Genomic DNA, 12,034 nt, shown 5'->3' with positions numbered 1-12,034 from the left:
GTTCACCCCTAGGGCTATGCAATGAGTAACACTAATGACAGCGACTTGAAAGACGCACGTAACATTTGAAGATAAAATGACACCTTTTACAAACAAAGTAAGAAGTATCTGACTTTCCTTATGTCTTTGTCCACTGCACTGCCTCAAATGATCTCTTGTTACAGGAAGCACTTCAGAGACAGTACATTATTTCAAAAATAAAAGCGTTTTGTGTAGCAGTAACACCAATGACGTAATTTTGGGTGACTGACATTTATTGGATATTATTACTAATAATTTGCGTTTTTTGTTACCATTTCAGTGTTATAATCAATGTATGTAATGTTATGTAAATATGAATGAGATTTATTTATTGAAAAAACATTTTTTGAAATGAAAACTATAGGCTCCACTTCCATGTATGATCAAAGTGACAAGGCAGTTCCTTGAACTTGGCATTTTAAATAAATAGCAATTTATGTATAAAACAATTTTTTTATTTAGTACCATTGCAAAGACAATCTCTATTTATTCAACATATATAATGAATGTGAGTATTAGATCAACATCATGTATTTTGGTGTCTGCAAAAGTAAGTGACAGTACTTCCACCTTTTCTGTAGAATGACCCAAAAAGAGTATTTAGTGCCGGGAATTTTTACCCCCATTTTTAGTGCCTGCTGAGAGCAGGTACTCTCCTGGGGGGGAAAAAGCTTAACTTGAGTATTTTTATATTATGCCACACTCCAGTTCTATGCCCCTTCATTGAGAAACAATGTGCTTTTCACTCTACCAGTTTTAAGACTTATTTTGTAAAGGTTGTAACTGTTTAAATACAGTTGGCCTATATCTCAGGATTTCCCTCAAGAGAGGATAAAACACAAAATGTGTCCCAAAAAAAAGCATACTAAGTATGCATTAATGCTAAAGAACAAAAGAAAAGAACAAAAACTAATCTCTCATTCAATATTCACAGAAAATGCATACAAATTGCTTGTTCAACACACACTCCCTGCTGTGATTCCCTGTCTGGGTTGACTGTAGTTTATCTTTTGTGAATTATCAGTAAAATCTCACTTTACCTTAGTCAGGGGTCGTCAGTTTACTTAAATATATTACAAAAAGACTACCCAAGGAAAAAGGTTTGGAACCACTGGATTTTGGACAGAAATATATTGGTTATTTAGTTTGATGTATACAAAAAACTGCTCCAAGATTCTAAAATGTGGGGATTTGCTGGTTTAAAAAAAAAAAAAGTATTTTTATTTAATGATTGAGAGGTTTGATGGTTGGTTGGACAAACAAGCAGTTTTGTCTAGACTTTTAGTAATGTGATTGCATAAGTCACTATTTTCTGAATTTATACAAGCCTAGTTAATTGAGAAAAAGCTAGTCAGCAGATGCCGCATTAAAGGTCCAATGTCATGGCCATTTCTAAAATAGATTTATACTGTGCAATTTTCCAAAATCACATTGGTTTCTCATACAGCATCTCTGTATAGTATGTGTATTCACTCTGTCCTACACGGCTTGTTGGAGCTCCTGCCCCCCCCCCCCCCCCCCCTCCCTATGAGCCCAGTGGCCGTCTGCGAGACAGCGAGACACAGCAAAACCCAGCCCGAACACACACATCCGCACCCTGGCTGGGAGTTTGTGTGTGTGCTCACACACCAACACACAGCCTCGCCACGTCCCGCCGTCTCAGGGAGGAGAAATCGGCGGAGCGCCAGCTGAAAAAAGATTGAGTGTGTGAGGAAGTCCGCGGATTGGTCCATTTCGGTATGGGCACGTCACTGTGCCCAGGAAGAAAACAATGGAAAAAGAGAAATCCCCAACGAGGCGTTCTGGGGCAGGGACAGGTCTTTTCTGTGTTAGAGTTTTACTCGCTACAGGGTGTACTTTGAGGGTTTGTGACTTTGAAGACCTGACATGCATAAAAAGCTACATAACACACAAGGGGACGGGTAATAACCGGAAAAGCATGACATGGGACCTTTAACTAAAAATGAATATTATATATGTGATATTATTTTTTACAAAAATGTCTTCAGAAATTTCAATAGTATAGTCACAGAACATTTTCTGCATTTTACTTCGATTACCATATGTAATGTACATGTTCCGGATAATTGGGTTTTCAATGGAGGACCTTTACATCAAAGGTCCTCCACCAGTTTTTTTAAAACAATATGTTACTAGTACTTAATTAAAGGTTTCCAATTATTCTGCTTGTGCAAAAGCGACAAAAACTCTTATCAGACAGGGAACCATTTTATTTTACACCCTCCTTTTACAGTGTTCATCACATCCAATACATGAACCATGAAATGGATTTATAGCGTAAATACAACACCACATGTTCATGAACCTGAACAGGCACCCTTCTCAATGAAATCCCGATATTGGCCCAATATATATGTTTTGGTTTTTGTCCTTCAATCAAGTGCACAAAATGCCAAATAATCCCACAATTGAAGCACCAAATAGAGCATGAAAATGATTAAGGTCATTGAAATACTGGAATTCAGAGGAAAGGGATTTGCTGGAGCTGCTTTAAAATATATTACATTTCAAGGATGCCATCACAATTTATTGTCAATGTTTATTTACAACTTAATAATGAACATGCACGATCAACCACAGGAATACACTATGAATATCATAGCAATCTCCTTTTACAGCTCGAGCACCCACATCCACAGCACTCTGATTTGTATCCACCCTTTCCACCCATGGGCATATCAAGCTGTACACATGGCAGGACTATGTTTGTGCACTATGTTGGGTCATGTCACATACTGTAGCATATAACCCATTGAATCACTTCTGGTTGGGAAGAGGTAATGACACAAGTTGTCTATTCATCTCTCTGAGCCGAGCGTCGAGAGTCTCTGTGGTCATAGCGAGCTCTGCTATCTGAGTCTGTAGGCTGATGATGGTTTCGTTCTGCTCCTCTTCTTTGTGGCGGGAGTTGGCGGCCTGCCTGCTGTACTCCAGCACCATGCAGCCAGTCCCGATGATGAAGATGATCCCCTCACCCAGCAGCTCCGCGCCCAGCTCTGCAGCCAGCTCCTCGTTCAGAGGCTTAATGGTGGCCCCCCGAAAACCCATGATCCGCATCTTCGCTCTCATCTCGATCCAGTGGTAAACTGCGAAGAGCAGATGCAGTTCCAGTGTGTTAGACTTTCAGTATTTATATTTTTAATGATGTAGCTCACATTTACACTTATTCTTCAAATTATCTCAAAATAACAGTTTAAACCGATTTTTTATACCAAAACCTCGCACCATGTACACTTTCTTCCGGTCAGCTATTGGCCTTATTCAAGATTCAAAGGGTTTATGTCATATGCACAATCGCTACAGTGTAGTTTGACAATACAAATCTAACGTACCAGGGTCCTTCAACAGTCACACGTACTAAAGACATTAAGTCAAAAATAGTGCAAGAGAATGTTGCAAGTGACACAATGTGCAAGTAAATGCAGAACTAGGTCAACTATATACATGTAAAATAGAATCTACTGATGTAATATATAAATATGTGGACTGTTAACAGATGTATGTGTATTAAAGTGTTTCATCAATAAGGCCCAGGACCCCCACTGACTCTTTAACTTCATATGAATGCACATCATGTAAGAACTCCTTGTTAAGAGCTGCACAATTAATCACATTATTATTGAAATATGGACAAGTATCCATGTTCATACTGTAAACCTTGCACATCTCTGTTTATTTGCAAATTCATCTACCTCTTTTGAAAAAGTGCACAGCTCTTTTCCTACAATTCAGATACAATGCCATATTCTAGTTTTGATACTTAGTTTATGTAAACACCCTTATACAGCAATGCTAATTTATTTTATGTGTAAACATGCACTGAAATAAACCTATTTCTGAATAAATAATAAGAGGGATATAACATAAAAATAGACAGAAAACAATAGATCAAAGTCATTCAACACAAAAATGACCAGATAAAGTGACAGGAGTGTTGATGCAAAAAATATCAACATAATATCGTAGTATAAAAGGGTAAATTATGATATAGTATGGGCTATGAGATAAAGTAAAAGGTGAAATGCAGTAACATAGTATAACAATATCAGGTGTGGCATATACATAAGACAAAAGAATATAAAATAAAATCATCATCAGTTGTCAAGTCTATGTTATGGTCCATTTAAACAATATTTAAAACTTCACTGAGCCCTCTGTCTTTTATGAACAATTACATATTTCTATGAATGAACAAATCCAATGTTGCTCGATGTCATTCCTTAAAAATTAGCTCTGTGACACATTTTTTGTTTGGTTTCTATTTCTTTCGTTTTGATTGTATGTTTTAAAAATGAATTCAAAGCAATGTATCTAAACATGCCCAAACGAATAAACACAGGTGTGTCTAAACAACAGAACACAGTGGCTACTTTGAATCTTTTCATTTTTTGAACAGGACGTTTAGCAAAATCCTTTCACTGTCATTTAGCGAAAGCTTCATGCAACATTTCAATGACACACAACACCCGCCCTCTTCGACCTTGGCGTGCTTCTATTGGTCGAACCGATAAGCGGTCTTGAAAAGCTACAATCTCATTGGTCGTCGCAGCCTCCTCGCTTTATCCCTCGTCCGGGTGTCTGACACTGCAATGTAGCGGTCATTGGTAGCCGTTATAACGCTCGGTTACTCACTCTGTGCCGGGGGCAGACAGATGTAATTCTTAAAGAACTCGCTTCTCCGGGCTCCGGCCTTTATTCGGTTCGCTATAGGCTTGCTCAACTGCCTCACTCCGAGGTAGAGGAGCTTGGCAATAGGGAAGGCACCGACAACCATCTTGGCGGAAACACTTGACCAGCGTAGGGCGGGGCACGTAGAGATGACGCGGTGACGTTATATGATTGACAGCCACAAACCCAACCACGTGTTTATGACGTCCCTACAACAACTAGGGCCTACAACATACCCCTACACACACTACCCCTCCGTTTACGCGTTCGCGCGGAAGGTCCGCCACACACAAGTGCTGTTCGCAACGAGTGTGGAGCGGTGTGAAGGGGGAGTGGACCAGCGCCATATAGAGAGAATATGTATAATATATATATATAATAATAATAATAAATAGAATATATGCTTCTATCTATATGGCGCTGGAGTGGACTATCAATCCATCAAACAGCGAGTCTGCAGCGGTGCTGACTTGAGGACAGTTGTCTCCATAGATGTCTCCATATCTATGGATGGCCCAATCCCAAACCACTCCCTCGACCCTACCCCTCCGTGACGGAGTGAACTCCGTCTGTAGCCACACTCGCAGCTCAACGAGGCTCCCTCCTGTCAGATGGAGGGAGTGAATACAGCAGCAAGCTTTGGGACGGCCTCCCCTTTCTCCAGCAGAAACAGGAAATGCCGTAACTGTATGTAACAACGGTTTCAAATCAGCATCTCTTAGACAAAAGTTTAAATTAATAACTCAAATATAACTCCAAACATCTTTCATTGTGTTTCAAAGCTCTTTTAGTTTTAAACCTGATGTTTATAAGCTTATTAGTTTTTGCAACGGTCTGTAAATATACAAAACTTTATAATAAAATGTACACATTTACCTTTTTCTAGACTAGACACAGGTATGATCCGGTCTCACCGGAAGTTGATTTGTCTGCGCCATCTTGAGTACCGTCCCATGGCTCTTATTTCTGCCGGAGGACCGAGGATTGAGGAGCGAGGAGCGATAATGGAGGAGCGATAATCGAGGAACCACCACTCCATCCTCCTATGAAATCCTCAGATACTCGCCCCGCCCCCTTACTGTGTATCGCTCACTGATTGGACGATCCAGTGCATGCACTGATCTCATGCTTCTTGTTCTTGACATGAGAGCAGTATCCCAGCGGAGTGAAGAAAATAAATGAAACTCACGAGAGTCACTCCTCAGTTTAAACTGTGTTTTGTTTCAATTCATGTATCATTTAGTTACAAATATGTGATATATCTGAACAACAAAGTAGTCAAAAATCATTTTATTCATTTATTGGAAACATTTTCATGATTGCTTTTTTCGTTTTATATTTTCATTTACTGTCATTTCCATTCAGTCAGTCATTAAGTGCTATTCAAATGTTAATGTGCTACATATCCACACAAACAAAGAAAGTGTACAATCCAATGAATGTTAATCTAACTGGGTTGTGATATCTTTTTCTTCTCTCAATTATTTTATTTCTATTGTGCACTCTAATCAATATTAATCAAACTATTGTTCGTTTATACATTTTAAGAATGGCGTTTATCTTTTTTGAGAATGAGTTCTTATTTGATTTATTTATTGGGGTCTACAACAGATGATACAAATGTTTGTGTCAGTAAATGTGTGGCAGGGGTGTTTGTGAAAATAACGGGGACAGAGCTGCTGTCAGACGAACAGCTGTGCGGCGTCATCACAAACGGACGTCGCTTCACGTGACGCTCCAGAGGAAAGGACGTCCCATTGCTCTTAAAACTCATTTCACTGCTTCTCGTGGTTTCCTTGCGTCCCTCCATGCTTCCCTGGAGGGAGGGACTAAATATAGGGAAACGACGCAAGTGAGGGAAGCAAGGATTTAATCTAACCGACCTGAGACGGGGCCTCGCTGTTTGAGGGCTTGATAGCCCACTCCCTCTCCACACCGCTCCACACTCATTGCTTTGGAACAGCCCTCAATATGGCGACCCTCCGCGTGAACGCGCAAACGGAGGGGTAGGGTGTAGGGGGCGGTTTGGGAATGGGCCGATGTCTCTACCTGAGCGGTCTCAACGCTTTGTGTGTCCGTCAGGAAACACGCTGTTTAAAAGTAGTTCCAGCAAACATCCACTAATAAATTGCGATGTTAACAACCTCATGATAACCTCATATGTTTTTAACTTAGGATCATACCTGTGTTTAGTCTAGAAAAAGGTAAATGTGTGCATTTTATTATAAAGTTGTGTATATTTACAGACTGTTGCAAAAACTAAGAAGCTTATAAAAATCAGGTTTAAAACTAATTAAAGATGTTTGGAGTTTTATTTTAGTTATTAATTTTTATTTTGTGTCTAAGAGATGCTGATTTGAAACCGTTGTTACATACAGTCACGGCATTTCCTGTTTCTGCCAGAGAGAGGGGAGTTTGTCCCAAAGGGGAGTTTGTCCCAAAGCTTGCCCTCAGCTTGCTAATCTCAGGACACCTCCACTCTCAGTACATTGCCACTTTCCGAACAGGAAATTCACGCAAATACAAGCCTTTATTTTATTAAGGTACAGCGCCACTTTCCGAACCATTGATGAATGCTTGTGTACACAAAAACGGCAGGCAAAACCGTTTTAAATGTGTGTTTCCTGTATGGTGAATACAGCTGCTTTATTTATGTCTGTTTGAAGTTGTTGTGAGTGTGGAGGGAGCAGCTACAGGTTAGCATAGCCTAATCGATCAGTGCACTACGAAGACAGAAAACTGTCAACGGGGGGAGCCCAGCCGGTCATTATCAGCCGATATTCACTCTTAATAGTTTGATCGGTGCTCTAAAGGCCGATCAGGAGAGCTGGATCTGATCGATATGGACATAAACCAGAGTGAAGTATACCGGACGCGAGAGAGAGATCAGATCAGCTGCTGAGTCTGACGGAGACAAGCAGCTCTGCATGATCACCTGAAGCTCCGCCCTCTGTTTAGCGAGCTGACCGGACAGCGCAAAATGCGTACATGAAGTGTCATGAACGCAATAAATCATACCCTCGTGGGGGCGCGCTCATGTGATTGGCTTAGACTGGAGGAGACATCTGATTGGCTATAGATGAGAGAAATTACAAGTACGAATCGGCTGACCGTCAGGGGAGTCTCAAAAAACCCACACACGAATGCACAGCGATCCGTGCACAGAAAGCGGTTTGTGTTTGCAGGTTCAGGGGATTTAAACGGAAAACTAATATGTGAGGATCAAAAATACATATGTAAAACTTTTTTCTGTATTTGGATTTTATTTACATGTATATGAAAGCGAACACATTTGTGTGTGCATTAAAAAACACAAGTGTGGATCCTTTTGCGGATCATGAAATACAAGTGTGAATCCTTCTGTGTGCATGTGTGTATTATGAGACTGTTCTGAGCCCATACAATTCAAGTTAAAATCATTTGAATAGTGAAATTCGGATCCCAAAAATTCAAGTGAAAAAAATTCGATGGCACAATTTCGGTGTTTAAAATTTGACGTAAAAAATGTTGGTGTTTAAAATTCGATGTCCAAAATTGCGATGCAACATCATCCGGGCTACTCAGAAAGGATAAGCAATCCAGCCCGAATGCAATCAAACCATATTCTGGCCTATCAGAGCCAAGCGGCGAATTCCGGGACAGAGTGCGGTGAAGCCCAATGCTGCAAACTGTAGGCGATGGATGCAGATGGGAGCAATTCCCTTATTGTTCCCTATGTTAAAATGTCCAATTTAACATCAGAGAATGAACATGTTTCTAGCCCGGATCCACAAAAACATATTCTGTATATAGTTAGATTCCCCCTTCATGACAACGGGACTGCTGCTCCTAGCTCCTCTGTCTCACTGATAGCTCTGTTAGCTCCATTGGCTCCGTGATGCTACAAGGGCTCAGCTCATGAGGAGAACACTACTTGAACTCGGCCGTGTTTGTTGTGTTGGTACCTGGTGGACTATTCGTCATGCAAATATAGGATTTATCTGCGGTTAAAACAGACCGTCCATGAATGCAGTTTCTTCGGTAAGTCAACCCTGCGTACTTTATGTTATGTTACTGGTGTTTTTATTAAGCTAACGTTAATGAATGTTTTGAGTTTAGTTGTTTTGGGTTTTACGTTGCACCTCGGAGACAGTGTGATTATTGTCAGGCTTAAAAAGGAGTACATATACAACAATTTATTGAAATGTGAACTAAAAGTTATCAAGCATAAACCATCACCATTTTTTTTTTAAATAAAACGAAATAATATTCATAAGTTAAACTAAATGTTAATCTGTTAATTGACAGGCTAGGCCTGTGCAGGTGGTAACAGCTATGCCCAGCATGGGCTAAGTTCTGTAGGTGCAGCTGGTGCAGGTCCTCCTCCATCAGGCCTGGTCCTCCTCCCTCAGGCCTGGTCCTCCTCGCAGGGAAAGAACCTCGGTTCTCTCTGGCCAAACCAACAGACATAAAAGACATAAAGCTGAGGTTTCCCCCAAAGTCTCTAATCATCCATACTGTGAATATGAGAGGGGAAGAATAGTGTAATAGATGCTTTAGTTTAGACAATAAGAAATATAAAGTTAACTGTTGAGTTGCTCAGTTTTTTAGATTGACAGGGTTTAATAATACAAAAAAAAAGCAGAGGCACCGTAAAATAAAGATTGTTCTTTCAATAAATGGTGTTGATTTTGTCTTTTGAATTGTTTGTCTAAAGTCAAGTAGCTAGAACTGTTACTTGTAGTTTGAATGATACAGTCTGGTTATAATGTTTGGAGGAGGCATCACAGGTAAGAACACCAGTTGTTGTGTTCCATCCACAACAAATGCACACAGATTGATGTATGTGTATTTATTGATCTACTATTTCTTGAATCATTACTGTTAGTCCAAAACAAGAGATTTTGTTTGAGTAACATGTTTTTAAAACATTATCTCTTTTCCACTACACTATCTTGAATATTTCAGTTTTTACATTACTACATGTATCTAACAGCTTTAACATTGTGAAGGTGTCACTTCGGACTCTGGGTAATTATGACAGCATGTCCTACTATTTTGAGAGTTTGAACAAACCAGACCTTCATCTATTAATGTAGAAAATAGTCAGCACATTAAACCATTATGAAAGTAATCATTAGTTAGCTCATTGTTCAAAATGAGCTCCAACTACAACAGTTAATATTATTAAAGATAAAGACTTTCCTCAACAGTACATAAAGTAATTAAAATGATCTCCACATTATATAGCTGTGATTAACACATTAACTAATCAATAGTCATATGATTAAATATGATTGGGCCATTACGAGCAGTTTAACTTTTGGTTCTTCAGTATATTTTGATGCCAATACTTCAATAAGTATTTTACAATTTAGTATTGCTACTATTACTTAAGTACAACACCTCTGCTTAGACTTATGTATATAAAGGGTTCAAATGCAGGGTCATACATATCAAGACCTACAGCTATTGTGTGGCGTTGTAAATCACGCAACATGTGAACTACCTGTTATTTTCTGACATAATGTGTCAACATGAAGTGGATGGTATGCCTCACCTGGGCCAGCTGTGCAGGAACACCTGGCTCGGGTTACAGCAGCGGAGAGGGAGGGAGGGAGGGGGGGGGGGGGGAGTGACTCTCGGTCAGGAGACTGCGCAGGATGACTGCATGTCTGGAGCAACACAGAGAAACACTGCCCCACTACAGGAAGACTAGGAACTCTGAACAGGGCTCTGCTCCCCTCTGGAATTTGGGACAGGGGAACAATAAGGCTCTCATTTCCTGAGGTAAGTACGGGTTTTATTGTAGATCCTTTCTGTTTGGGAATACGAAGTAAAGAAAGTTTGTTTATAAGATCGCGTGTGTCGCGCCCTGTGGTTGAGATGTTGTATAGCTTCAGAACCTTGAATAACTCTTTCCTTCGTTTTCTCGTATATTGTGAGTAGCAGTGATGGAAGAACTACTCAGATCTTTAAGTTAGGTAAAAGTAGTAGCCTAGTACCACAGTGTAGTAATACTCTGTTACAAGTAAAAGTCCTGCAGCTGACATTTTAAAGCAAAAGCACAAACGTATTAGAAATGATAGTGAAAGTACCAAAAAAAAAGTACTCATATTGCATAATTGCCATTTTACCAACAATATTTAAATCACTGGATTTTAATACATTTCCCATTATAAGTAATTTTGCAGCTGGTTGAGCTCACTTTAATCACTTCTTATGCTGCCAGTTCTCTTAATCCATAATAGAACATCATAATGTATAAGCTTATTTGTATTTTTTTGTAATATTTATATGTAATTGCAGGTGTTGTCAAATAAATGCAAAGGTGAAAAAGTACTTTTTTTGCCTGCAAAATGTAGTGGAGTTGGAGTATAAAGTAGCATGAAATGAAAATATTAAGTAAACTACGAGTACCTCAAGATTGTGCTTAAGTCTTGTACTTGAGTAAATGTACTTAGTTACTTTCCACTACGGTGAGGAGTCTTGAATGCGAGGAGGAGCTAGTTCTCAAACTAATGGAAATCAGATGTTAGCCTTTCTGCCAGGCATGCCTCTAAACCACAGAACAAGTCTTCAACTACGGGACATGGATACACTAACGTGCAGCTATGTACAGCACCCTGTATTACTGTACAGTTAAAATGTGTGACTTCAGTCATAGTATTTTAATGATGTGAAAAGTACTTTTTTGTGGTGTTAATGCTGGACGTTCACCATATTGTGCAGCAGATCATTATAAGGTGATTAAAGTGTTGCTGTGATAAATCCTACGATCTGAAGTTCCTTATCCATTGTTTCCTGCAAGTGAGCCGTTCAGGTGTCAGTTATGTGCTGCACGTATTAGCAGGGCTTCTAATCTGCCAGTAAACCCAACCTTCCTGTCAGAGCAGGAGTTACATGGCATGTCTCCAAGTTGTGTTCTGTTTTCTCTGGGTCTCAATAAAAAATCAGCTGTGCTGCATTGTGCGATGCACTTGATGTTCTCCTGATAGATCGAATACATGCATGCTCACACATGCAAACACATATTATGTAATGGCCCTACTCTGTGCTCATTGCACCTCACCACAAGTCATGTTATTTACCAGAAATGTTTGTTATGTTGTGTGGCACTGAGAGATTCCTGAGTCACATGAGGCACAGAACAGTATTGCTCTAGAATAGAAGACAATAGCTGAGATAGTGCTAAAGCATCTGTAGCATCAGGATCCAAAAAAAGGAAAGAAGTTGTGTTGTTAAGGGTTCAGTTCTTATCATCTCAGAAATGTCCTTTGATCCATAGTTTATGTACCTATATACCTCTCTTGCAGTAGGCCGTTCCAGGGCGGGTTCGAAGATA

General features: G+C 39.7%; 2 protein-coding genes and 1 long non-coding RNA gene across 5 annotated transcripts in view; 2 read left to right on the top strand and 1 right to left on the bottom strand.

Annotated features, from left to right (window-relative positions):
* Positions 1-2,237: 2,237 nt before the first annotated feature.
* On the bottom strand, positions 2,238-4,878 carry opa3 (outer mitochondrial membrane lipid metabolism regulator OPA3). The gene is made up of 2 exons (XM_079675521.1): positions 4,675-4,878; positions 2,238-3,128 (listed from the first exon to the last, which is right to left on the bottom strand). Exons 1-2 carry the CDS (start codon positions 4,814-4,816, stop codon positions 2,800-2,802), a joined length of 471 nt encoding a protein of 156 aa, XP_079531647.1. The 5' UTR covers positions 4,817-4,878; the 3' UTR covers positions 2,238-2,799.
* Positions 4,879-5,013: 135 nt separating this feature from the next.
* On the top strand, positions 5,014-5,921 carry LOC307035811. Its single transcript, XR_013807215.1, has 2 exons — positions 5,014-5,397; positions 5,597-5,921. It is a non-coding gene; the product is annotated as an uncharacterized lncRNA (long non-coding RNA).
* Positions 5,922-10,338: 4,417 nt separating this feature from the next.
* Positions 10,339-12,034, top strand: part of ppp1r13l (protein phosphatase 1, regulatory subunit 13 like) — a 39,464-nt gene continuing 37,768 nt past the window's right edge. For 2 of the 3 annotated variants that reach the window (XM_079674310.1, XM_079674308.1), the window contains exon 1: positions 10,339-10,479. The gene's annotated coding sequence lies outside the window, so the exon portion shown is untranslated. The remainder of the gene's footprint in view (positions 10,480-12,034) is intronic. The other variant, XM_079674309.1, reaches the window with a different exon arrangement.

This window comes from Notothenia rossii (genome assembly GCF_949606895.1).
Source record: "Notothenia rossii genome assembly, chromosome: 4".
In the NCBI taxonomy this organism is placed as follows: Eukaryota; Metazoa; Chordata; class Actinopteri; order Perciformes; family Nototheniidae; genus Notothenia; species Notothenia rossii.
The sequence above is the reverse complement of the archived record's forward strand: the minus strand, read 5'-3'. Positions and strand labels throughout refer to the sequence as shown.

Bases quoted from the DNA above. Each gene is read 5' to 3' on its own strand.
- opa3 (XM_079675521.1), bottom strand. From the start codon at position 4,816: ATGGTTGTCGGTGCCTTCCCTATTGCCAAGCTCCTCTACCTCGGAGTG. The intron at 3,129-4,674 runs GTGAGTAACCGA...TGCTCTTCGCAG, and splicing joins CTGTCTGCCCCCGGCACAGA to TTTACCACTGGATCGAGATG.